Source organism: Ictalurus punctatus, chromosome 1 (genome assembly GCF_001660625.3).
Source record: "Ictalurus punctatus breed USDA103 chromosome 1, Coco_2.0, whole genome shotgun sequence".
Classification (NCBI taxonomy): domain Eukaryota; kingdom Metazoa; phylum Chordata; class Actinopteri; order Siluriformes; family Ictaluridae; genus Ictalurus; species Ictalurus punctatus.
This window is the reverse complement of record NC_030416.2, coordinates 25,434,015-25,456,269: the sequence shown is the minus strand read 5'-3', so window position 1 is coordinate 25,456,269 and position 22,255 is coordinate 25,434,015. Positions and strand designations below refer to the sequence as shown.

The 22,255-nt window shown below is 39.1% G+C and overlaps 1 protein-coding gene across 2 annotated transcripts in view; it reads left to right on the top strand.

Moving 5' to 3' along the window:
* The window catches only part of LOC108270894 (collagen alpha-6(VI) chain), a 43,063-nt gene extending 21,843 nt beyond the window's left edge, over nucleotides 1-21,220 (top strand). Inside the window, exons 15-41 of one of the 2 annotated variants that reach the window (XM_047157830.2) lie at nucleotides 325-378; nucleotides 613-684; nucleotides 794-820; nucleotides 1,919-1,963; nucleotides 2,129-2,182; nucleotides 2,327-2,389; nucleotides 2,631-2,696; nucleotides 3,326-3,379; nucleotides 3,467-3,502; nucleotides 3,755-3,817; nucleotides 5,036-5,098; nucleotides 5,199-5,261; nucleotides 5,352-5,414; nucleotides 5,697-5,747; nucleotides 5,845-5,880; nucleotides 6,070-6,132; nucleotides 6,227-6,289; nucleotides 6,387-6,422; nucleotides 6,497-6,533; nucleotides 6,648-6,659; nucleotides 6,793-7,286; nucleotides 7,408-7,504; nucleotides 8,888-9,556; nucleotides 10,577-10,685; nucleotides 11,214-11,303; nucleotides 19,758-19,892; nucleotides 20,413-21,220. In XM_047157830.2, coding sequence (XP_047013786.1) covers nucleotides 325-378; nucleotides 613-684; nucleotides 794-820; nucleotides 1,919-1,963; nucleotides 2,129-2,182; nucleotides 2,327-2,389; nucleotides 2,631-2,696; nucleotides 3,326-3,379; nucleotides 3,467-3,502; nucleotides 3,755-3,817; nucleotides 5,036-5,098; nucleotides 5,199-5,261; nucleotides 5,352-5,414; nucleotides 5,697-5,747; nucleotides 5,845-5,880; nucleotides 6,070-6,132; nucleotides 6,227-6,289; nucleotides 6,387-6,422; nucleotides 6,497-6,533; nucleotides 6,648-6,659; nucleotides 6,793-7,286; nucleotides 7,408-7,504; nucleotides 8,888-9,556; nucleotides 10,577-10,685; nucleotides 11,214-11,303; nucleotides 19,758-19,863 — 2,586 coding nt within the window. In that variant the 3' untranslated portion in view covers nucleotides 19,864-19,892; nucleotides 20,413-21,220. The remainder of the gene's footprint in view (nucleotides 1-324; nucleotides 379-612; nucleotides 685-793; nucleotides 821-1,918; nucleotides 1,964-2,128; nucleotides 2,183-2,326; nucleotides 2,390-2,630; nucleotides 2,697-3,325; nucleotides 3,380-3,466; nucleotides 3,503-3,754; nucleotides 3,818-5,035; nucleotides 5,099-5,198; nucleotides 5,262-5,351; nucleotides 5,415-5,696; nucleotides 5,748-5,844; nucleotides 5,881-6,069; nucleotides 6,133-6,226; nucleotides 6,290-6,386; nucleotides 6,423-6,496; nucleotides 6,534-6,647; nucleotides 6,660-6,792; nucleotides 7,287-7,407; nucleotides 7,505-8,887; nucleotides 9,557-10,576; nucleotides 10,686-11,213; nucleotides 11,304-19,757; nucleotides 19,893-20,412) is intronic. The other variant, XM_017477893.3, reaches the window with a different exon arrangement.
* Nucleotides 21,221-22,255: the final 1,035 nt, after the last annotated feature.

Genomic DNA, 22,255 nt, shown 5'->3' with positions numbered 1-22,255 from the left:
CCCCCCTAGTTGAGAACCACTGGTTTAGAGGAATCATCTCTCAAGTATATCAGTAAGGGGGACCAGATATCTAGAAATGTGAGTTAAAAGATTAATCCAGTACAGAGGATTTTTTAGTTATATCTTAGCAGTTTAGTAATATAATAACTTTTCGCCAGTGTTCATGGTGTTAGAGCTTTTGGGGTATTTGGAGTGATGATAAATTACAGAGTGTTGTGATCATATGTTACAGTGATCATATACTGTTTGATACAAGGCAAAATGCACACTGAGTGAGAACACAAGAACCTTTCATTAAATTGGATGTCTGTTATTACTTCACAGGGCTCTCTTGGGCAGGAAGGATATCTTGGATTTCCTGGAGAAGAAGGACAACCTGTGAGGCTATAATCAATATATCTTACATGTATCTAATTTTTCAGTTTCAAATGCACAGCACACACCCACTTTAGCACTGTGTGGTCATGTAACTACAGTAAATAAATATCTGAAAGCATATGTTCCCCTTCTTTCTTTTTATAAACCACAAAATATCAGATGTAAAAACAACACCATTAAAATCTTCCCTTAAACAGTTCTTTAATTCTTTGTGAATTCACTGTGACATTGCAGGGGGAGAGAGGGCCACCGGGTCTAAATGGAACCCAGGGACATCAAGGCTGCCATGGGAAAAGAGGTCTAAAGGTAGCAGTAGTTCTCATCAGTGCATGCTTCTGATTCAACTCAGAAACATGATCATGTTTGATTTTTACCTATAAAAAAAACAACAACTTTGTTTTATAATCTTTCACAGGGTAACATAGGCTACAGGGGTGATATAGTAAGTACTGAATTATTTCACATGTAACTATGGTTTAATGTTATTACCAACTTGTGGACAATAATAGATTTGTCAACATAAAAACTGCTTCCGAAAACATATCAACTGCAATAATTAATATTTATGTTTACACAACAAACCATTAAAATCAGGCCAAAACTGATGGTAACAGTGCTACTGTCAAACTTTAATCCTTTTGACTGGGTAAAAGAGGATATTCTTTACCCTCTTTTACCCAGTCAAAAGGATTAAAGTTTGAGATTGACAAGGAGATTGTAATGATTATTCCTGTATAAAATCGGTAAACTGACGTTTTTGTTAATGGACTGTGTTTGGTCAGTGATTAGAGGGCTGGAATATTGTTCAGAAGATTGTGAGTTAAAATCTCAGCACTTTCAAGCTACCACTGTTGGGTTGTCAAGCAAGACCATCTTAACCATAACTGCTCTAGCTCAATTTGGTTAAGAGCATCTACCAATGTATATTGTTCTGAAATAGAAAGTTATTATTTAATATATGTATCTCTATTGAATCTATATAAACTATATGGCCAAAGGTTTGTAGACACCTGACCATCACACCCATATGTGGGCTTTCTCCAAACTGTTGCCACACATTTGGAATCACTCAATTATATACAGTACGATGACTTTACAGTTTTCCTTCCCTGGAACTAAGGGGTCCAAAGATGTTCCAGTACAACAATCCCCCTGTACACAAAGCGAGGTTCATGAAAAAGGTCCATGAAGAGGTTGGTGAAGAAGAACTTGAGTGGCCCGCACAAAGCCCTGAGCTCAACCACACTGAACACCTTTGGGATTAATTCGAATGCTGAGTGTGCTCCCAGGCCTCCTTGACTGACATCAGTCCTTGACCTCACTAATGCTCTTGTGGCTGAATGGGCAAATCACCACAGCCATGCTCCAAAACCTAGTAAAAAGCCTTCCCAGAAGAGTGGAGGTAACAGCAAAGAAGGAACTAAATCTGGAATGGGATGTTCAAAAAGCACATATGGGTCCGGTGTCCACAGCCTTTGGCTATATAGTGTATTTATATATTATTGGTGTTCAACAAGGTATATGTATCTATATCTAATAGGGAGAACATGGAGAATGTGGTTTGGATGGAGTAAATGGAGCGCAGGTAATGTTTTACTGTCAGCAAATGTGTGCTTTAAACCAAAGTGAATGTACACAATCTATAAATCATTTATTTTGAAAAGCCATTAGATATATTTTGTAAATATCTAGATGATTTTTGTCAGATTTGTTTGAAAATGTGCTAAATTGACATCTCCATTTTCTTTAGGGAGTAGTTGGATTAGCAGGAGCCCCAGGACAGCAAGGGGGTCCAGGCAGCCCAGTAATGACCTTCATTCTACTCACTCTGTATTTGTGTTCATTCTAATGTACTCCATGCACATTTGACAATTTTGTCCACCATCACTGAATTTCATCTGCTAATATAATAATGTATTATTGTTTTTATTAAAAATAAACATTACAGGGCAAGAAGGGTGTTAGAGGAATACCAGGAGTCCAAGGACAAAAAGGACTGAGAGGAGATCCAGTAAGCTTTTTCTTTTTTGTTGTTTTGATGTGGGTATTTAAATCAGTAAGTTAGTTACCTGCAAATTTGATGCAGCTTTCCAATTGTGTCCAATTCCATAGTCCAATTATACATTTAATTATAACATCTGCTTCTGTGAATACTACTACTCATCCCTGGGTCATTAATCATTACACAGAATATACTGAATGTTTAGTTATAGCACAAGAGGTCTAATATTGTTTTCTGTTCTTCTAACAAGGGTGAGACAGGAATTGACAACAACTTCCGTGGTCCTAAGGGTGAGCCTGGATACCCTGGCCTACAGGTATGCCTACTGTTCAGGTTAGGTCAGTGTCACAGTGGACGTGGAGCCTCTTTCAGGAACACAGGGAATACATCCTAGATGTCTACAATGGTTTACACACTTCTTGGCTGGAGTGAGGCCAGATGTAGTGTTGTGCTATTGTAGCCCATTTGCCTCATGTTTCAGTATGTTGAGTATTCTAAGATGCTTTTCAGCTCACTGTGCTTGTAAAGAGTGGTTATTTGATTTACCATACCACCATGCCTTAACACTCATCAACAAGGTGTTTTCGGGCACAGAATTTCCACTTATTGGATTTTTTTTTTTAGCATTCTGTGTAAACTCTACAGACTGAGTGAAAATCCCAAGACATCAATTTCGAAATACTCAAAGCATCCTGTGTGACAATAACAACTATGCAATGATCAAAGTCACTATCTACATCTGCATGATTTTATGCATTATGCTGGTGCCACATGATAAACTGATTGGATAATTGTAAAAAAAATAATAATAATAATAAATAAATAAATAAATGAACAGATGTACATATTTTTTTTCCACTTTTTTTAAAGAAAATGGTCCCTTCAAACACAGTAGCCATTATGATTCCTATCATAACACAATAACTCTCTCTGCTTAAATCACAGGGTGACACAGGTACAGATGGCAATCCAGGCAGGCCTGGAGATGCTGGTAATCCTGTAGGTGCTCTCAATTTTTAATAAAAAAAATAAATAACAAACTGAGGTTTTTCTAATGCTTAAGCATTTGTTTTAACCCTTTTACAGGGTCAGAAAGGAAGAAGAGGCATGGCGGGTCAACCGGTATGTCTTACATTTGGAAATGGTTTTTAAATGACACCTTGTCTTTGCAGCAAAAAAAGAAAGTTCTTTTATCATTGGTTGTCCACTGCACCATTTTCCTTTTTAACTGAATGTTCACCAGATTGATTTAGGAAAATTTCAGAACAGTACAAATTAGGAGCAAACAATCAGGGATGACTCATTTGTTAAATCTAACAACAGTGTTCCAGTACGGCAATGACACCAGAGGAGCTTCTTTTGTTTTACTTTCAGGGTGCCAGTGGACCTCCAGGACAAAGAGGACTACGAGGAACATCTGGAGCTTCAGGACCACTGGTGCCTTATTTAACTGTCTTTTGGTTACTGTAATTTTCCTGTGTTGAATTTTGTTTTACTTTTCCTAAATACTTTACACAATATTTAAACACAGTTAAATAAAATAAGCTACAGTTGTATTGAATAGCTTTTGGAACTGTGTTTCAAATAATTTGGAATGAGATTTGTTCCATCACAAAATGTTACAAAATGTCACCTAATTAATGTAAAGAAGGTTAAGATGGATGCAAGTGCAGATAAGAGCTTTTAATAAAGAGAGACAGGCAGACAAATCCAAATCATGAGACAATAACATGATCAAAAACAGGCAATGGGCCAGGCATCAGCAAAACAAATCATAAACGAGGCAAGGCAAGAATCGAGAACGAGAAACCAGAAACAAGATCAAAGAACATGAATCAAAATGAGGAACAGGGTACAAAGGCTTGGTATGGTGATAACACTCAATACTTCACAAAGAGTGAAAGCCTCGAAAGTCCTTTTAAACTGTGGTGTGATTTTGTGTGAGATTGGATGCGGGTGTGCGTGATTAGATTGAATGAGTGTTCTGGGAATTGCAGTCCATGGTGGCCATGTTTGTAGGTTGCAGTGCCGGATGGGAAAGGTAGTCACTCATTTGCTGTGACATGTCAGTACGTTACTAATAGTTATGTTGGACCAAAAATGGGAATTGTGGGAATGATATGCAATGTTTTATTTTGGCGTCAAACCCCAAGAAAAATATACCCTAAGTCACTATTGTAGTTGAAAGATTTTTAAGTGGTCCACATACCAATAAAAGGAAAAATATATATATTAGAAAAGCATTATGAGATTATGTCAAATATGACAGCTTTGTTCATTCCAAGAGTTTAACTTAAAATTTCTGAGAAGGTGTACTCTTAATTCCCCAGGACAGTGCTCTCCACTGCTATTAACTTTATTCATTATCAGCTGATGATTCTGGCACACAAGTTCAAGAAGGTTCCACTCTAAGACAGGTAATAACTGTTCAGGGGGGATAGTAGAAAATCTAGAGGCAAGTGAAATGTCTGAATTGTAGCAGGTTGAAGGTTTACAAGATCACTAGCCCTCATAAGTACATTTGCATTTAAACCTAAAAGCTGTGGTTTCATTTAGCAGGTTACATCTTATTTTTTTTAGGTTAAACCTTTTAACTTTAATGTCAGTTTAGGGTTTTTGGCTGATTAAAGGAATTATCTTTATTTTCTTGTCCAGGGACCAGTGGGACCTTCTGGTGCTCCCGGACTGAAAGGGATAGCTGGTTTTCCAGGACCTCAGGTATGCTTCAAAATTCAGTCAAGTACAATAAACACTTTTTTTCCCCACAAGGCTATTTGTTCTTAATAATGCTACTTATATAATAATTACTTTCCACCAGGGACCACCTGGCACACAAGGAAACACTGGATCAAAAGGAAGTGTAGGACCCAGAGGACTAAAGGTATTTTATACATGACCTTGAATTCAGTATCACCAGGATACTCATGTACAGTTTATATATAGCATTTGGTCAATTCATGTACTGGTGCAGGGTCAGCCAGGGGAACCTGGAAATAAAGGAGCAGTTGGGCCACAGGGCACCAGAGGCCCTCCGGTATGTGTTAAACCCTCATGATTTTATCATCTGATTACAATATTTTTTATTTAAGACAGCTTGAGCATTTTTTATTTGATCATATGTAGATTTCTTACAGAATTTCACAGAAAGTACAGTACTTTAATTTCAGATTATTAGTCCTCATATATCTCTTTTTTTGCAAATTTAGTTCTAATTAGGCTAGTTTTATCAAGACATGACATTATTGCACTCTTTCTATGGCAAACAGTTTGCGTTCTGATTTATATTCCTCAAATCTCTGTTGGATCTCTACAACAGGGAAATGATGGTCCAGATGGATTTGGGTTACCAGGACCTAAAGGATCGAAGGTTACTCAATACAGTTTTTTCTTGCTTTAAAATATTGCCAGGTACATATTGAATTTTGAACAAAACACTAATCTAAACTGATTCTGCCTACTCCAAGGGGGATCCTGGTTTTCCAGGATATCCTGGATTTCAGGTACAGTTTCTTAGCAGATTTTCTTTTTGTAGAGATGAGTTTGCTTAGATGCTGACATATTTGTTGTCATATTTTATCTAGCTATTAAGAGTTACTAAAATTACATCAATCACAGGTACTGTATTTTAGTGGAAACATTTCTAAGTAGCTATGAGAGTTGGACAAGATAAGTCTCTTTTTTATGTTCAGGGTGAACCTGGAGAACCTGGGCGAAATGGTACTAATGGCCTTAATGGTATAAGAGGAAGAGGGGTACGAATGGTTGCCATTATTAATGATCCATAACTCATAATAGTTCCTTTCTCTGACTGGTTAGTTTGCTCAAAGTTGGCCTGATGTATTACAGGGAAATTCAGGCAGGCAGGGAGCAAAGGGTAATCCTGGTGACGACGGACCAGCTGGACACAGGGTTTGCAAGCTTTAGTAATTTAGTAAGTATTATTTGTGTGATTTGAAAAAAAAAATACAATTAATTTGATCAATATTCCTGGTGCTTTTCCTACAAGGGCCATAAAGGACCACCAGGAAGCAGAGCAATGTCTGTAAGTCTTTTTTTTTTTTCAGTTATGATCAGTTTCTTTCTGCCATTTATAACTATTGCCTTGTATTCTTTTAGACTTGTCAAGTGATCAACTACGTTCGAGACAACTGTGGTAAAGTAATACTGTACTTAACTGTATTCCCATATGTAATTAATAGCTACATTAAATTTTAAGTTTATACTTCATATATTTTAAACTGTAATTTACCTTTGTTTACTTCCACAGTCTGCTGTAAAGGTAGGTATCTTACTTTCATTGCTATGCAACACAAAATTCATAAACGTTTGTAAGTATGAAAAGGGTTAATTGTTTAAAAGGACATCAGTAAACATGAACATATCTCTCTTATTTGGCATGTCTGCACCTCTAGATAAAGCAGCTTGCCCTGTCTACCCCACTGAACTGGTGATTGGTTTGGACATGTCTGATGATGTGACTCCTGCATTATTTGGTGGAATGCTCTCGACTCTTCTTTCTCTGCTGGACAGCATCGATATCACTGAAAGCAACTGTCCCACAGGGACACGAGTGGCTGTGGTCTCTTACAGTTCTAACACCAAGTACCTCATCCATTTTTCTGACCATCGTCATAAGAAGGACTTGATTGAAGCTGTGAAGAACATCCCTCTGGAACGTACATCCAACAGACGCAACATTGGTGCAGCCATGCGCTTTGTGGGTAGAAATGTCTTCAAACGTATTCGTCAGGGTGCTCTGATCAGGAAGGTGGGGATCTTCCTCTCTGGTGGACAGTCCCAGGATGTGACCTCCATAACAACGGCTGTTCTAGAATACAAGGCTCTGGATATAAACCTTGGTGTTATTGGTTTTAGGGATACTCCTAATGTTCAGCGTGCTTTTGAGGTAATATAAAATGTTAACAGTTTGAAGTGATGTCTGAGGCAGATGAAGCCTGATGGTGATCAGGTTGATTGCTGTGATGCACCTTTTATCAACTTTCCTTCTGTTCTGTGTTGTAATAAAGGCTGATGAGACAGGAAGCTTTATTCTGTCTGTGCTGGGCAAACCAGATACCCAGAGTGCAGCACTTGAAAAGATCCAGCGATGTGTGATTTGCTTTGGTAATATGTAAAATAAGTTAATGTTGATCTGAATAATACATTTTCATGTGATCTACAACCCCAATTATGAAAAAGTTGGGACACTATGAAAAATGCTAATAAAAACAAAGAGGAGTGATTTGTAAATCTACTTTGACTTGTATTTAAACAAAAAACGTATAAAGACAAGGTATTTGATGTTTTACCTAATCAACTGCATAGTTTTTTGAAGATAAACGTTAATTTTAAATTCATGCATGCAGCACGTTCCAAAAAAGTTGGGATGGGGCAATTTAGGACTAACAGCGATGTGAAAAGTTGAAATAAGAAGATGATTTTAAGCAGGTGAGTCCATCGTCTAATCATAGTATGTAAGGAGCCTCCAAAAAAGGCCTAGTCCTTCAAGAGCAAGGATGGGTCGAGGCTCACCAATCTGCCAAAGATGCGTGAGCGAATAATCCAACACTTTGAGAACAACATTACCCAAAGACAAACCGATAGGATTTTGGGCATTTTACCTTCTACAGTGCACAATATAATTAAAAGATTCAAGGAAATCTCGGTGCATAAAGGGCAAGGCCGGAAACCACTTCTGAATGCGTGTGATCTCCGATCCCTCAGACGTCACTATCTTAAAAACTGTCATAAGTCTGTAATGGATATCCTGACATGGGCTCGGGAATACTTTGGTAAACCTTTTTCAGTCAACACCATTCTCCGCTGCATCCACAGATGCCAGTAAAGGCTTTACCATGCAAAGCAGAAGCCATACATCAACAATGTCCAGAAGCACCGCTGACTTCTCTGGGCTCGGTCTCATCTGAGATGGACAGTAGCACAATGGTATCGTGTTTTATGGTTTGATATTTGTTCAAAAACAAATATTTTTTGGACAAACAGCCTCTGTGTTCTCCGGGCCAAAGAGGAAAAGGACCATCCAAGTTCTTATCAGCGTCAGGTCCAAAAGCCAGGGTCTGTCATCATGAAGCACAAAATAAAGCAACGATGGCCCTGTACAGTTGCACAGCTGACGAAATGCATAATGCATGAATGGGAAATTCCACATGCTAAACTTAACCAACTGGTGTAAACAGTCAACTGTCCCAACCTTTTTGGAGTGTGTTGCAGTCATCAGATTTGAAATGAGTTTATATTTTCAAAAATAAATTAAATTCACAAAGTAAAACATCAAATAACATGTTAATAATGTGTTTTCAATATATTACGAGGTGAATTGAATTTTCAAATTACTCTTTTTGTTTGTTTTTTTTGTATTTTCCATACTGTCCCAACTTTTTCAGAATTGCGGTTGGTATTGAAACATAAAAAGCAGATTTAGTCAGGAATAAAGACCATATGGAGAGGATTAATAACAGGGTTTTATTTTATCTGCTGCTTTCTCAGATCCTTGCAATCCAGCTAGAGATTGTCCCGGCCCCGGTGAGGTGTCCATTCCAAAGCAGGTAAATGTGGACCTGGCATTGCTGGTGGATGGTTCCCGCAGCATCCAGGCAGATCAGTATGAGGGAATGAAGCAGGTGTTGGGCACTATGTTGGACCAGCTTGTAGTGAGCCGTCAGCCCAGCAAAGCTGATAGACAGGCACGGGTGGCGCTTTACCAGCAGAGTTCATCATACAGAGAGGCCCAGGCTCCAGTCAAGCAGATCTTCACTTTCCAGCAGTTCCAAGACCGCAACCTGATGAAGCAGAGCATCTTCGAAAATCTACAGCAGACTGGTGGCTACTCCAGGCTGGGTCATGCCATGGAATTTGTAATCATGCAGGGTCTTCTCACTGTTTCCAAGCCTCGAAAAAACAAGATGGTGCTGCTTGTAGTAGGAGGAGAGACCGAATATTCTGATAGAGCAAAACTGGACTTTATCTCCATGAAAGCAAAGTGTCAGGGTGTGGTGCTTTTCACTCTTATAGTCGGGGATCATTTTAACAGCACTCAGGTGGAGGAGCTTGCCACCTTTCCCACAGAGCAGCACATAGTTCACTTGGGCCATGTAAAGCAAGGAGAACAAGAGTACACTCGGCGCTTCATAAGGACTTTCCTACACATTCTGAGCCGTAAGTGAAATTTGTTATTCACAAAAATATACTGGTATTAAAACAAGGGCTGTCAATTGATTCATTTTCTTAATATCTGCACAATTTCTATGATTAATCACTTATTTCATCACATTGAGATTTCATGAAAAACCATAAACTCCAAGTGTTTAACTCCAAGAGTATTGTTTATTTCTAATCACAGATTTCAATATGTAGAGAAAAAAAACACCCACAAAAATCAATCAGGATAAAGCCTGCAAAACAGAAGATTTTTGACTACAAATAGATGCCTCATAAACAGTAGCGCAAATGATTTCGATTCAGTACTATTCCAATAAAAAGATTCTATGTAAGATACAACATTATTAATAAAAATATTAATAATAAAAAGGGCCAGCTGAGCATTTGTTTATGTTTTATGGCTAGGTTTAGAGAGAACAGCTCTTCCTCCATTTATACAGTGACATTACTTTTGTCACAATTTTTAAAAATATACATATTTATTAATTAATACCAATAATATTAAATGACTGGTTTTCACAGAATTTGATATTCTTAGTCCCTGACCCCCCCACCCCCCCCCCCCCCCAAAAAAAAAAAAAAAAAAAGAAGAAGTAAACCTTTGTCACATTTACATTACGGTACAATGAAAAGAACTGTCTAAAATATTTGATTTATTCTCAATCAGTTTTCTCAATTTTAAATGTCTGTAGTACGGAAACCACAAAATAATAACCACATGCTTAACAACCTCAGTACAGGAAATATTGCCTATGATTATAAAATGTGATTTTAAAAGTGCGTTGTCCTAGTGGCTGTGTCTACCTTAGTAGCATATACTGTAACAAAGACTGTGCATTAATGCAATTAAAAATAATAGCATGATATGATTATAAAATTAACTGTATGGGTTAACACATTATTTTTGACAGCCCTAATTAAAATCAAAGTGCTTTCTTACCCTCCTTTTGTTTCATGCTCTCAGATATTGCATGGGTGTATGGTTGAGTTGGGTTTGTTTTGATTTTATGAATACAGGGGATATGAACACCTACCCTGCTCCGATGCTAAGAAAACAATGTGAGAGTCTTCAGCAAGGTCATGTCCTTGATGTCTCTGAGGTTACTAAGAGGCCACCCATTGAAAGGTACTATTACAAAACTATACAAAAATTACAAAAAAATATTTTCTGTGTTTTTTGATGTTCTGCCAGACCCGTACTGCAGCTGTTAAGCAGTTGCCTTCAGTAACTGAAATGCATGTTCAATTGTATTCAAGTCAGATGACTAGCCAGGAAACTTGGCCACTGCAGGACATTCTACTTCTTTCTACTCCTTAAAAAAAGTCTTTGGTTGCTTTTGAGGTATGCTTTGGATCATTGTCTGTCTCACTGTGAAGAGCCAACCAGTGGGTTTTAAGCATTTGAAATATAGCCCTATACACTTCAAAATTACTCCTACAAAGTTGATCTTTGTCTCATCTATAGGATGATGTTAAAGTATTATATAGGCTTATTTTTAAAGATGTTTTTGACAAACTCTAATTTGGTCTTACTGTTTTAGAAGCTTACTAAGTGTTACATCTTGTGGTAAACCCTCTGTATTTGTGAAAACATCCGTTGATTGTTGACACAGATACACCTGCTAACAATTGTGAAGATCTTTTTTTCCAACAGGGACGGAATTCTTTCAACAATTGATTTTGGTGGTCTTCCAGGCTTTGAGGTGTTTCTGAGCTCACAACTGCATTCTTTCTTTTTAAGAAGGTACAAAATAGTTAATTTTGCCACACCTTTATACTGCCAGTGTCAGCAGGGAGATGTGACAGCATGAGTGAAGAGGAGTGCTGTTATCACCCAAAGTGCATCACTTCCATATAAGCACACGCTCCGGAGTGTGTTATTCCACTTACAACACAGTGATCTGCAAATGATTACAATGTTTAATTTATTAATGAATTTTACATCATGCATCAGTTTATAGTTAGATTTGATGTTGCGCAACATCTGACACACACCTATGTTATTTCCTGTTTCCTGTTATTATGTTATTGCCATGATAAACAGTCATCCCTTCATCAGCAACTCTCTCTCTGTCATGATTTAGAGGTGGACATGGATGCACATGCAGATATAGGTTTAATAATAATCAAAACAAATACAAAAGAAGCTATAAACACGTGTCAAAAACACTAAGGCGAGGAATAAATATGACACAAGGACCAGAAAAGAAACAACGGAAAAGTGAGACAATTAAAGCAAATCAAAAGTACAGTAGTCCAGAGCCTCCGGGATATCAATGACAGAATCACCCCCCCCCCCCCCAACCCCCCCCTCCCAAAGGCGCTACTCCCGGGGTGCCAGAAAACACTCCCTCCCCCAGCAGTCTTGGCCCTCTGGGCAAAATGTCTTCACAGCCCCTCAGGTCCCGAGGCGATGTCCGAAGCAGAGCCTTGCATGGTGACATCAGAGGTGAAGCAGGGAAGAAAAGCGGAGCTCTTGGCCGCACCGGGTATCAGAGCAACGTCCTCAGCTAAAAAGGAAGACTGAGCAGAGTCCGTAGCTGAACAGGGATGCTGAGAAGCATCCTCAGATGAGCAGGAAGGCTGAAGAACGTTCTCCGTCGACACAGCAGATGAGATCCACAGTGGGGGAGGGAGGAAGATGGTTCCAGCCAGGTTGGAAGGCTTCTCCTTGACATAACCCATGATGGAGTACATCATGTTGAGCTACTCCCGGTTGGCTTGAATGAGGAAGAATTTCCCCTCCTTCTCCCACCTCTGCTTTTCCCTTTCATACAGGGCCTCTTGAATTCTAAAAGAGTCTGCTGCATTCATATTAGGGTCTTGCTTTCTGTCACGATTTAGAGGTGGAGACAGATATGTTACATAATATGTTGCTTTGTTAACAGACAAACATTTTTCTGTAGCATACTTTTTTTTGTTAATGCAATATTTGGAAAGAAAATTTTTTACAGTAGTCACAGGGTACCTAAGATTTTTGCACAGTACTGTATATATGTATATTCAAGTAGCAATCATGGTGAAGGTATATGAGCTTCCTAATATTCTCAGGGACACCATAATTACACAACACTTTTCAATCACAATATGCAGATCCTTTATTCAGTTATTTGTACCTTGTACCTACAAGCATTGCACACCTGGGTTTGGGCAGTTTCTCTCATTGTTCCATTGTTCCTGGCAGATCCACTCAAGCTCAGTCAGATAGTATGGGGAGTATCTGTGAGCTGGCATCTTCAGGACTTTCTACAAATGGTCTATCGCATTCAAGTCTGGGCTTTGGCTGGGCTACTCAAGTATATTCAGAGACTTATCCCTTGTCTTGGCTGTGTGATTTTGGTCATTATCTTGCTGAAAGATGACCCTTGTCTGCCTAGTCTGAGGTTTTATGCACTTTGTTGCATTCATCCATGAATTCTGACCAGTCTCCCCATCCCTGATGCTGAGAAGCATCCCAAAGGATGATGATTCCACCACCATGTTTAATCAAAATTGATTTGATTAGCCATTTGATGAGCAGTACCTGTTTTTTGCCAGACATAGTGCATGGAGATTAGCCCAAAGAGTTCAGTATTTCCCTTATCAGACCAGAGAATCTTTTTCCTCATGCTTTTTCCTTTAAGTGCCTGCCATATGCCTTTTAGTCTAAATGGCTTCTGTCCAAATACACTATCATAAAGTCCTGGTTGCTGGAGTATTTCTGAGATGTTTATGCTTCCAGCAGGTTCTTCCAACTTTGCGGAGCCCTTCTGATGCACTGTTAGGGTGGCCATTGGGTTACTGATCACCCCTCTGACTAAGGCCCCTTCTAGCCCAATTGCTGAGTTTGCTGGGTCAACTGTAGGAGGAATCACAATGATGGAGACCACTGTGCTCCTGTGAACATTCAAAGCTTTAGAAATGGTTTTAGACACTTGCCTGGATCTATGTCTCAACATAATTTGACCATGGTGGTCTATGGAAAATTCCTTGGTCTTAATGGCATGGTTTTTGTTCCAGCATGAATTGTGGACCTTGTACAGACTAAGGATGGGCATTTTGATCATTTTGTCTACTCGAGTACTTGAAGTAATTACTCTAGCAAGTACTCTTCGAGTACTCGGGAGAACTACGTTGTTGTCTGTGTTCATATACTGTAGGTAACAAGATGTCTTTTGCTTCTGCAATGCATCTAGCTGTTTCAGTGTCTCACTTGTTTAATAATACAGGCTGTTATAATGTTGCTTGTTACAAAAAAGCACAAAAAACAGATTAATAAAAATACAAGCATCATATCTACCTTTTTCCTGAATGCAGAAGTCTCGCCTGGCTCACACCGGAAGCCTGTTTTACATTTCCGGTCACCGGTGTTTACATTCAAATTAGCTGATAATGTGATGTTAAACTTGTGAAATGGCTAAACAAAAGAAAATCGTATGGCTCCATAGTGCTGACACTTTACAGTGTTGCAATGATGGTCTTTTGACAGCGCCTCACTGTCAGAAGACACAGACATTCTTTTTGGGTTTGCTGGTGCTCAAAACAAGTATTTTCCAGGAATTTCTAAAGTTTATTGCTGTTTTTGTGGCAGCCAATGACAGCACAGGTTGACCCTAAGCTCATGTTTATTCTTATTAACAAAAAAGTTTATGTTTAAGTAACTTGGTGACTCTCTTTAGCCAGTTTTAATAAGGGTTCCTATAGAGACCGGGACAGAATCAGTACAAAGGAAATTAGAATCCATCATGGTGCTCATTGGTTTCTCAGGAAAAAGGTGGATATTGTCATAATGTGAAGACCAGTTTGTAGTAGTATGCGTGCACTGCTGTTTGTGTGGCTGACAGAAATGTGTAAAAGCAAAAGCGTAAAATGGGGAAAAAACTGCACAATCATCGTTTCAATGCTCGATCATTGATGTCTCTTCTGAGTTACTCGAGTAATCGTGTACTCGTGCCTATCCTTAATATAGTCAAGTTCTAGAGACATCTCAAGATAATCAACACAAACAAGATGCACCTAAGCTGAATTTGGTGTGACATAAGGGTACGAATGAAACTAGGGTGCTAAATGAGATATTTCACATTTTGATTTCTAAAAATGTTTTCACTTTGTCATGATGGAACACTGTGTGTAGGAATGCAGGAAGCTGTTTTACATTGCAGGTGCTGGAATTTAAGTAGTATGGGGTGTGCGCTATGATGTCACACATGAGTTATAGTCAAATAATTTGCCTTTTTTAAATCAGAAATTGTGTGTTGATTAATGTTAATTATACCACATCACATTACATTTGAATTCTTTATTTTAAAAATGTATTTTAATTTAAAATATGCATAGATGTGCATATTTATTACTGTAAGATTAATGTGTTTAAATATGATTACATGGTTATATAATGTGCTTATAACGAATGCTTTATTGTTCCTAACAGCTCATTCAGAGGGATTTGTATGATGGACACACCATATAATGTCAGCTTATTCAAACATTAAAAATTTGTTGTTAAATAACAACACATTTGGTGAAGTTTTGGTGAAGTGTCTAGTGTCAGTGCTTTCTAAAAGTCAACAAGTTTCACAACACTGCAGCTATATACAGTTGTTTCTTCACCAGCCTCTATTTTTTTCTTACTCTTGAATTTAAGAGACAAAAAGCGTCTGGGTTAACCCTGTTCCCTGAGAAGGGAACGAGACGTTGTGTTTAGCATAACACTATGGGAGTGCCCTTGAGTGCGTGACTGGTATCTGAAGCTTGTGTAAAATCATGCCTCTATTTGTAGGCCTGCCATGATCAGGTGACGTGGCAATTAAGCGCGTCGCATGATATAAATATGGCACCTGTGAACCACACCGTCAGCCTCTATTATCTGAAGCGAAGGCGCAATTCACAGGCCTGCCCTGATATGACAGAGCTACACAACATCTCGTTCCCTTCTCAGGGACCAGGGTTACATGCGTAACCCAGACGTTCCCTTTCAAAGGGAACTTCGATGTTGCGTTTAGCATAACACTATGGGAATTAGAATACCCACTCCATCATACCGAGGGTATGGCCTGTTCAAAAAGACCCAAGCCCGAGGGTCACTTGAAGACACTCGAGCCAAGGGTGGAATGAATATCCAGACTGTAATAACGAATGAATGTGTGTGGCGTAGACCACCCCACAGCAGGGTGGGCAGCCAATGTAGGCACTTTAGGAATATAATCCGGCATAGGATACAGGAAGGCCTTGGCTAATCCAGGGGCAAAGTCAAGGCAGGAAGGGGCAACAGAGAGAACTTGTAGAACTCCTACTCGCTTGAGAGATGTCAGGGCCAGCAGAAGAACTACCTTTAGAGTCAGAAACTTCTCAGAGGCTGACTCTAAGGGCTCAAATGGGGTCCCTGACAGACCTTCCAGGACCACAGAAAGGTCCCAGGAAGGTATGCGCAGCCTGAAGATGGGCCTCAGCCGCCTGACACCATGCATAAACCTCGAAGTTAGAGGATATTGCCCCACAGAGGCTCCATCAACAGGGGCGTGGCTGGCTGAAACGGTGGCCACGTAAACCCTGATTGTAGAAGGAGCCCACCACGCTGAGAAACGTCCTTGTAAGAACTCTAGGACTGTAGCTATTGCGCAGTTCACTGGGTCTAGGTGACATTCCTCAGACCACAAGACAAAAAGCCACCGCTTCAGTCCATACAATTTCCTTGTGGATAGCGCTCTAGCATTTAACATGGTCTCTACAACCTCAGTTGTGAGACCAGAATCTATGAACTGGTGCCCCTCAGGGGCCAGACCCAGTTTCCATAGTTCTGGCCGAGGGTGATAAATCAGCCCTCTGGCTTGAGACAGTAGAACCACTCTAAGGGCTCAAGTGGGGCACCCGACAGACCTTCCAGGACCACAGAAGGTCCCAGGAAGGTATGCGCAGCCTGCAGATGGGCCTCAGCCGCCTGACACCATGCATAAACCTCAAAGTTAGAGGATGTTGCCCCACAGAGGCTATCAACAGGGGCGTGGCTGGCCAAAATGGCGACCACAAGTTTTAAAGGGAGAAAATTAAAAAATATATTCCGTTGTATTGGTTCTATGTCCAATCAATACACATTATTAAGACAATACACATTATGTCCTTTTTGTGTGTTTATTTATTGGGAAATAGAAGAGAGAAGCTCGAATGAACAGCGAATGTCCAATATAAACGCAACTTTCACGCGGTGCACGCGGTTTACAAATCTGAGGGCACGGATTACAAAATTGAGGGCACGGATTACAAATAATCGGGTACAGTTTACACATGGCTGTATTTTTTCCTTACTTGACACTGGGGGGGCCCGTAGGCTCCTCGATGTCAGAGAGGAATTATTATTATCATATTTTTGTGTGTGTGTGTGTGTGTGGGGGGGGGGGGGGGGGTTGCCCCTGCTTTTTTCCCCTTTTAGCTTTCCATGGCGGAAGGAGTCGCCGCGAAGCGAGCCTCAAAATCCAGCGGAGAGCCGGACCAGGAAGACAGAGCAAGAGATAGAGCAGCGCTCGTCTCCGGCTTTTCTTCCCGATCCATAAGAGATCCCCCGAACCTGAGACGGCTAGCTGCCTCGGCAGTGGCCGGCCCAGATCCGCGAGGCTCTGAAACCCAACTCGCTTCCGAGAAAAGCGCGAGTTGCGTCCTAAGATGTTACAATGACGCAGCTTCGAGAGGCCATCGCAGGGGTCGGGAACCTATGGCTCGCGAGCCAGATGTGGCTCTTTTGATGGCTGCATCTGGCTCGCAGACAAATCTTTAATAAAAAAAATAATAACGTTAAAAATATAAAACATTTTCATGTATTTCAATCCATTCATTTCCTACCGCTCATGTTCATGGTTGCGGGTGGCTGGAGCCAATCACAGCTGTCCTCCGGGACAACACCGAATTTTTTATTGGATAATGCGTAACGTACACGGGTCATTGTGAGGTCAGGAAGTACACTTCCCTCCTTTTAATCAAGTAGTCAGCTAGCTAATTGCAGAAACCCTTTTAGCGAAGAAGATGGCTAAAAGAAAAAAAGATGAGGAGTATCGTACTTTTCAGCAGGGATGGACAGAGGATTTCGCCTCTGTGGAGAGAGCAGGTTCTGCAGTCTGTCTAATATGCAATGATAAAATTGCATCAATGAAACGGTCAAATATAAAGCGGCACTTCGACACACGCCATACTACATTTGCATCGAAATATCCTGCGGGGGACAGCAGGAAGAAAGCATGTCAAGAGCTACTGTGCAGAGTGCAAGCTAGTCAGCAGCAACTCCGTGTTTGGACCCAACAAGGTGACTGGAATTCGGCTAGCTTTGCTGGTGCTTTAGCAATTGTGAGAAACGGAAAGCCATTCACAGATGGGGAGTATGCCAAAACATTCATGCTTGATGTTGCCAGTGAACTTTTTGACGACTTTTCGGATAAAGAGAAGATAATCAAACGAATAAAAGACATGCCTCTGTCGCCAAGAACTGTTCACGATCGTACCATCATGATGGCAAATCAAATTGAGGCAACACAAGTGAAGGACATAAATGCAGCACCATTCTTTTATCTCGCTTTGGATGAGTCAACAGACGTAAGCCATTTATCCCAGTTCAGCGTGATTGCAAGGTATGCTGTTGGTGACACACTACGTGAGGAAAGTCTTGCTGTTTGCCTATGAAAGGGACAACAAGAGGGGAGGATTTATTCAAGTCTTTCACTGAGCTCGCTAAAGCACTGATGGTGCTTCGTGCATGGTGGGGGAAAAAAGAGGATTCGTAGCACTTCTTTGTGAACATGAAAAGAGACCCATCTTAAGTTTTCACTGCATCCTACATCAGGAGGCGCTTTGTGCTCAGATGTGTGGCGAGCAGCTTGGTGAGGTGATGTCGCTGGTCATTCGGGTGGTCATTAAAGTACTTATTGTACTTTAAAAGTGTTGGTCTTACATAAAATGCACACATTTACTTGTATTTAGTTTTAAACATATTGTATGGCTCTCACGGAATTACATTTTAAAATATGTGGCGTTCGTGGCTCTCTCAGCCAAAAAGGTTCCCGACCCCTGGGCCATCGCATGCTACACCCCCTAGACACTGCACCCAGAAAGTGTGCACTATTCCCCGTGATGAAATGGGAGCAAGCCGTAACACACTTCCTGAATCCTCTCTCATTTTTCTCTCTCGCCCATAATTATTATTATTATTATTATTATTATTATTATTTTTATTTTTAAAGGAATATAAAAGATCTGAGATTTTGAGAAAAGCTAGCGAGAAACTGAAGCGCCCCTTTGTTTCTTTACACAAACAACCGGGACGCAATCTTTCTTTGAAGATAATAAGGCTGACGGTGTGGTTCACAGGTGCCATATTTATATCACGCGACCCGCTTAATTGCCACGTCACCTGATCACGGCAGGCCTATAAACAGAGGCATGATTTTATACAAAATTCAGATACTGGTCACGCGCAAGGGCGCGCCCATAGTGGTCTGTTAAACGCAACGTCGAAGGTCTCTTTGAAAGGGAACACCGTTTGTAAAGTTACTGAGAAACTGGAAGACCGTAAGTTGTGAAAATTTTGATAGAAGCACAGATCCTAGTAGCAGTATTAAAATATTATGGTGATGTGTAAAAACTCATAACCATTGGTCTCATCTGTGGTTTTCAAATATAAAGCAAAAATTAGGTTTTTCAATCACAAAACCTTGGACCATTTGACAGTATGGAAGATTTGCTCCAGTTGCACATCTTGGAGTTATGATTTGCATCTAGATTACTGAGATTAAATCAGAACTGGCTTTACCTAGATTCAATAAAACTGCCAGGAGGGTTAATGCTCAAATAAACTGCCTTTATTCACTGACTAAACTGCATCTTTGCCAGCTATGTAAAGTTGTACTGCAGGCATTAAATTAGTAGTAGCCATGGCAATACTGGCAATATTGACAATGGTGGCCCTGAGTTATGTTGAATAAATATCAATTAAAACATTATACACCTACCATATGCACATTTTTTTGAAAGGCAGTCACATTGTGAAGTCAGGCACATTAAGTTTTATCCAAGGATTTAGTTTGTACCCGCTATTTCTTATTTAAGTTATATTATAATGCTTGCATTAGTACTTCTTATTATATAATTGATTGATTTTAAAAAAAAAAAAAAACTTTTGTTTTACAAATCAGGAGCACGTGTACTGACAACATTGATAAAAGAAGTACTTTTTCCTCAGGATCCCTCCCGCAAGAATATTTTACCCTGAGAATTCAGGGGAAGAATATGAGGAGATGGAAGAAGAGACAGAATATGCTGAACAGAGAGACACAGATGGAGTATGAAAATTTGGACCTGCTGACTCCAGGACATGGTACAGCACATTCATTTTTATTGTGGAATTGAGCATGTCTTAAAAAAACATCTATTATGACAACAGTAATTTTACTGCACCTCAAGTGTTGGAGTTTATATCACAAAAGACCTAGGCTTACAGTTTAAATCATTATAAAGAGACTATATGATATTTGTGTATGAACATGAGTAGTGCAAATGTGAGCAGTTGTAGTGTGATTCCTGTGTCCTGCATGCACCATGCATGTTTCTGTACTGTTTTGCTCCTAGCCCAGTGTTTACTGCATATGGACAGGGGCACCATGTGTGGAGAATCTGTCAAAAGATGGTACTATGATAGTGTGTACGGTGCATGCTTACACTTTTTTGTGTGTGTGATGGTAACAGCAACTGTTTTTGTTACAGAAATTGAATGTTTTCATGGCATGTATCATCTGTATCCATAAACACTGCAATATCAGCAGTATCATTGTTATATAACTTAACTGTAAATCATTCCTGCTAAGACCCCCCTCTTTTCTCCCTGTCTCCCCTTCCAGAAAAGTCTAGCTGAAAAAAAAGACACCGGGCCCTACAGGAACTATGTAATCAAATGGTTCTATAATCAAGAGCAGAACAAATGCTCTCGCTTCATTTATGGAGGATGTGATGGAACCTTAACAGATTTGACACTAAAATTACTCCTCCTTTTCTCTGGCTTTATATGAAATGATGGCACAGTAGGATACAACAATACTTTTGTTATATCCAAATAACTTGCATACATTAAAGTGTCCAGCTTGTTTGCTACCCTACCAGGAGTAATAGCATTTGCATCATATTTCACTTCATCATAAAAGAAAATTCCTCTGAAGATGCTCATTGTTTAATAAAGTGAATAATTTTGTGAATTAATTTTTCTATGTAGTTACCATTTTAATGTGATCATATTTTGAAGAAAAATGTTTTAATCAAGATTTTGGATATAATTCACACATTCTATAAGCATGTTTTATGTATATATAATGTATGTATATGTTGGGTTCCCCCAACTACACCAGTATAATATTACACCTGCTTATATATTTTTCACTACTACATCAAATATCTGATATTCTCCCAATTAACAACCACCGTTTATGTAAATTTAAAAAAAAAAAAGAAAAAGATTGGTGTTTAATGCCTGAATCTGGCAGTATTACATTGCTTTTCTTCCAATTTGCATAAAGTGTTGGTTTTTTTTTTAGTTTTTTTTTTTAAATGCTCAGCTTTACAGTGTGGCTCATGTTCTTTTACCAGTGGTCTCTATTTACAGTAATGAATTCCTTCTGAACACCGAGTGCATTAAAAAAAAAATTGATGATCATGCATGGCCTACTAGCCTATTATTTAGAGTAAAAAAAACTTTTCATTTGGACGAGGAAGCTCACGTTTTGCGCCTGATTTTCACACCCTGGCATGCTGGTAGCTATATGCCACTGCAGTAGATGCATCTTGTGGTATAAAGGATAAAGATTAATCGATTAATTGATCATTAATTTAAATGGCTATTGTTCATGGGAATTTGTGTAAATTGACATGCCTAATCTGAACACAACAGAGACAATAGGTTAACTATTTGTTGGCTAGGCAGAAGGGCATTATTGCCATTTAAATTAACAAATAATGGATAAACAGTAAGAACTTATCAACTTACCATTCAAAGTTTTCAATCACCACTCCTCACACTGACCTTTTGATACAGGAAGTACTTCAAATGAGTGGGGTCCATTTTTAGCAATATTTTTTGTGACAAAAAGTAAATAATTGTGATTTTCTTAGCTACCAAAACCTCCCACAACTGTTCCAAACTGTTTCATGATTTTGACTGCAAATAAAACATTTGTATTAGGAATTCAGTATTAAATGTTGAATCTGCTTGTGGGATAGCCACATCACTAATATAAATGATGTAACTGTTTACTTTAATAATACTTTCCCTTAAAATATAGAAAAATCTGGCATCATAGTTTACATTTAAAACATTTAAGGCTAAGTGGGCTTTTTTGCTATATACACTTTATCATGTATACTTTGTATACCATGTATACATACTATGTTTGTAAATACAAGGGTGAACAGAATACTGTGATTATGTTCCAGAACAAAAAAGGTTGTATGAATAACGTTTAAAAATGTTTAGAGAACGTTTTTAAAGACAAGATAACATTGAACAAATGTTCTATTAACATTAATGGAAGAATGTTTGTTCGTAACTTTGTCAGATAGAACCTTGTCAGAATGCTAGCCAAAGTTTTTCCTTGCCAATGTCACTTCTGGCTTGCACATTAGGGACAAATTCATACATTTAAAATCTATATTTTGAATTTATAGATTTTTCGTAAAGCTGCTTTGGGACAATAT